Source organism: Colobus angolensis, unplaced genomic scaffold, assembly GCF_000951035.1.
Source record: "Colobus angolensis palliatus isolate OR3802 unplaced genomic scaffold, Cang.pa_1.0 Scaffold33, whole genome shotgun sequence".
Classification (NCBI taxonomy): domain Eukaryota; kingdom Metazoa; phylum Chordata; class Mammalia; order Primates; family Cercopithecidae; genus Colobus; species Colobus angolensis.
In genome coordinates this window covers 11,083,377-11,086,679 of record NW_012116599.1, presented here as the reverse complement: position 1 = coordinate 11,086,679, position 3,303 = coordinate 11,083,377, and the positions used below count along the sequence as shown (strand labels likewise).

Genomic DNA, 3,303 nt, shown 5'->3' with positions numbered 1-3,303 from the left:
CGGCTTTCAATCTCTTTGTTGGAAACCTAAACTTTAACAAATCTGCTCCTGAATTAAAAACTGGTATCAGTGATGTTTTTGCTAAAAATGATCTTGCTGTTGTGGATGTCAGAATTGGTATGACTAGGTAAGTGCTTCATGTACATTACATACACATGGGTCTGTTAATGCTTTTCCTTCCCCTATTAGCACAGTTACTTTAGCCTGCCACTCTTAAACGTGAATAGTGTAAACATCTTCAAGGATTAGCATTAGTGAACTAAGTTAGAATTAAACTATAGAGTCCCTGGATTGCAGTTTCCACAGTCAGTCGTAACTTGGTATAGCACAGAATAATCTTAGTAAGTTTTTTTGTCTTTTTTGTTTTGTTTTGTTTTTTATTGAGACGGACTCTGGCTTTCGCTCAGGCTGGAGTACAGTGGCGCAATCTTGGCTCACTACAACCTCTGCCTTCCGGGTTCAAGTGATTCTCCTTCCTAAGCCTCCCGAGTGGCTGGGATTACAGGTGCACATCACCACGCCTGGGGAATCTGTATTTTTAGTTGAGACAGGGTTTCACCATGTTGGCCAGGCTGGTTTCAAACTCCTGACCTCAAGTGATCCACCCACCTCGGCCTCTCGAAGTGCTGGGATTACAGGCTTGAGCCACCGCGCCCGGCCTTAAAGAGCATCATTTAGGTACCAACTTGAGAGAAGGCTTGGCAGCATCCATGTGACAGTGAAGGAGCACGTGCTTGGTAACTTACTCTAAGCATTAACTGTTCATTCTCAGGTATGCATTTATAGAGTTTGCTTCATTCGAAGATGCTAAAGAAGCTTTAAATTCCTGTAATAAAAGGGAAATTGAGGGCAGAGCAATCAGGCTGGAGTTGCAAGGACCCAGGGGATCACCTAATGCCAGAAGCCGTAAGTTCACCTGGATAGGATGCTGTGGTTGGGGGTAGCACACTCAGTGCTTTCGGTGTTTGTTTTTTGCACAAATTCTGTGTTTCCTGTTGCTACTGAGTGAACAATAACTGGATATGATGACTGATTACCTGAGAAATAATTGATGAAATCTCAAGAAGATTCCTCTAGATAGTCAAGTTCTGATCCAGCTGTGTCAACTCAGAGCAGCAAGTTTGCCCGTGATTTCCTGCCCCATGCAGTGGGCAGCACCTGCTTGGGTTCTTCTTCCACTTTCCATAGAAGATGTGGGGTAGAATATCAACTATGCAGTGGCAATTTAAAAAATGTGAACTCAGAATAGCCTTACTTTAATTAAGGACTAGTTGGCTTAGTTGCTTTTGACTGCTTTTCCACTAAGACAAGCATTCTTGGCCAGTAGTCATACCAGGCATTGTGCAAATTCAGTGTTACTACGAACTGTGACTTCACATAAAGTCACGATTTTTTTTCTTCCACAGAGCCATCCAAAACTCTGTTTGTCAAAGGCCTGTCTGAGGATACCACTGAAGAGACATTAAAGGAGTCATTTGACGGCTCTGTTCGGGCAAGGATAGTCACTGACCGGGAAACTGGGTCCTCCAAAGGGTAAGGGAAGAAAGCATGAGTGCTGCTTCCACTTTGAAGGGGTTTTTGTTCTGTGGAGACCTTGAGTCTAAGGTGTCTTCTCATTGAGCTCCTTTCTGTCTATCAGTGGCAGTTTATGGATTCGCACGAGAAGAAGAGAGAATTCACAGCACTAGCATTATTTTACCTTCTGTCTTTACAGAGGTATATTTAGCTGTTTTGTGAGACATTCTGGGGTTCAAGCTGTCACACCAGTTAGTTTTCCATAGAGAGCTACTCTGTCACTGGTATCTTTTCCCAACTAAACAAGGCTACTTTCTGTGGGATGGCTCCCCAGCGTGTGCAGTTAACTTGGGACATGTGCCGTAGGTGCTTTTCGTAATGGGCAATATCATTTGGTGTTCTAGGTTTGGTTTTGTAGACTTCAACAGTGAGGAGGATGCCAAAGCTGCCAAGGAGGCCATGGAAGATGGTGAAATTGATGGAAATAAAGTTACCTTGGACTGGGCCAAACCTAAGGGTGAAGGTGGCTTTGGGGGTCGTGGTGGAGGCAGAGGCGGCTTTGGAGGACGAGGTGGTGGCAGAGGAGGCCGAGGAGGATTTGGTGGCAGAGGCCGGGGAGGCTTTGGAGGTAAGGCACACAGGGATAATGACTTCAGTGTCTACTGGACACCACGTAGCATAGGCTCTTCAGACCGTGCTCTGTCACGGTTCCTAATCACTGGGGAGGAGGAACTTTGTACCTATTCTTTTAACAGTGTCTTGCCTTCCCCCTGTAGGGCGAGGCGGCTTCCGAGGAGGCAGAGGAGGAGGAGGTGACCACAAGCCACAAGGAAAGAAGACGAAGTTTGAATAGCTTCTGTCCCTCTGCTTTCCCTTTTCCATTTGAAAGAAAGGACTCTGGGGTTTTTACTGTTACCTGATCAATGACAGAGCCTTCTGAGGACATTCCAAGACAGTATACAGTCCTGTGGTCTCCTTGGAAATCCGTCTAGTTAACATTTCAAGGGCAATACCTTGTTGGTTTTGACTGGATATTCATATAAACTTTTTAAAGAGTTGAGTGATAGAGCTAACCCTTATCTGTAAGTTTTGAATTTATATTGTTTCATCCCATGTACAAAACCATTTTTTCCTACAAATAGTTTGGGTTTTGTTGTTGTTTCTTTTGTTATTTTTTTTTTTTTTGCGTTCGTGGGGTTGTAAAAGAAAAGAAAGCAGAATGTTTTATGGTTTTTGCTTCAGCAGCTTTAGGACAAATTAAAAGTCAACTCTGGTGCCAGACGTGTTACTTCCTAAAGAGTGTTTCCACTGGACTGTCACTGGAGGGCATGGCAAAGGCAGCTCTGCCACTCACTTCACCCATCCCAATGGAAATGGCGTAGTGCGTGTGTTTCCAGTATTCCGGCCCCCAACTTGGTTGAAATGCTGGTGAGGGGACCCGCTCCTGCAGCCCTGATGCTGATGAAGGCTGCTGCAGCTTCTCCCAGTTTTAGCAGGTCTGAGGATTATGTCCTGAAGAAGACTCTGGAAAGAGGTGCAGGAACACATTAGTCAGGTCTCCTAGACAAGGAAGGGCATCTGGAAAGAGCAGTAGCTCACACCTGTAATCCCAACACTTGGGGAGGCTGAGGTGGGCAGATCACCTGAGGTCAGGAGTTGAAGACCAGCGTGGCCAATGTGGTAAAACCCCACCTCTACTAAAAATAAAACAGCGTAGTGGTGTATTCCTGTGGTCCCAGCTACTCAGGAAGCTGAAGCAGGAGAGTCATGTGAACCCGGGAAGCAGAG

At 45.4% G+C, this 3,303-nt stretch overlaps 1 protein-coding gene across 1 annotated transcript in view; it reads left to right on the top strand.

Moving 5' to 3' along the window:
* The window catches only part of NCL (nucleolin), a 19,246-nt gene extending 16,450 nt beyond the window's left edge, over positions 1-2,796 (top strand). Inside the window, exons 9-12 of the mRNA XM_011952044.1 lie at positions 765-906; positions 1,407-1,533; positions 1,920-2,143; positions 2,292-2,796. Coding sequence (XP_011807434.1) covers positions 765-906; positions 1,407-1,533; positions 1,920-2,143; positions 2,292-2,368 — 570 coding nt within the window. The 3' untranslated portion in view covers positions 2,369-2,796. The remainder of the gene's footprint in view (positions 1-764; positions 907-1,406; positions 1,534-1,919; positions 2,144-2,291) is intronic.
* The last annotated feature ends 507 nt before the right edge of the window (positions 2,797-3,303 follow it).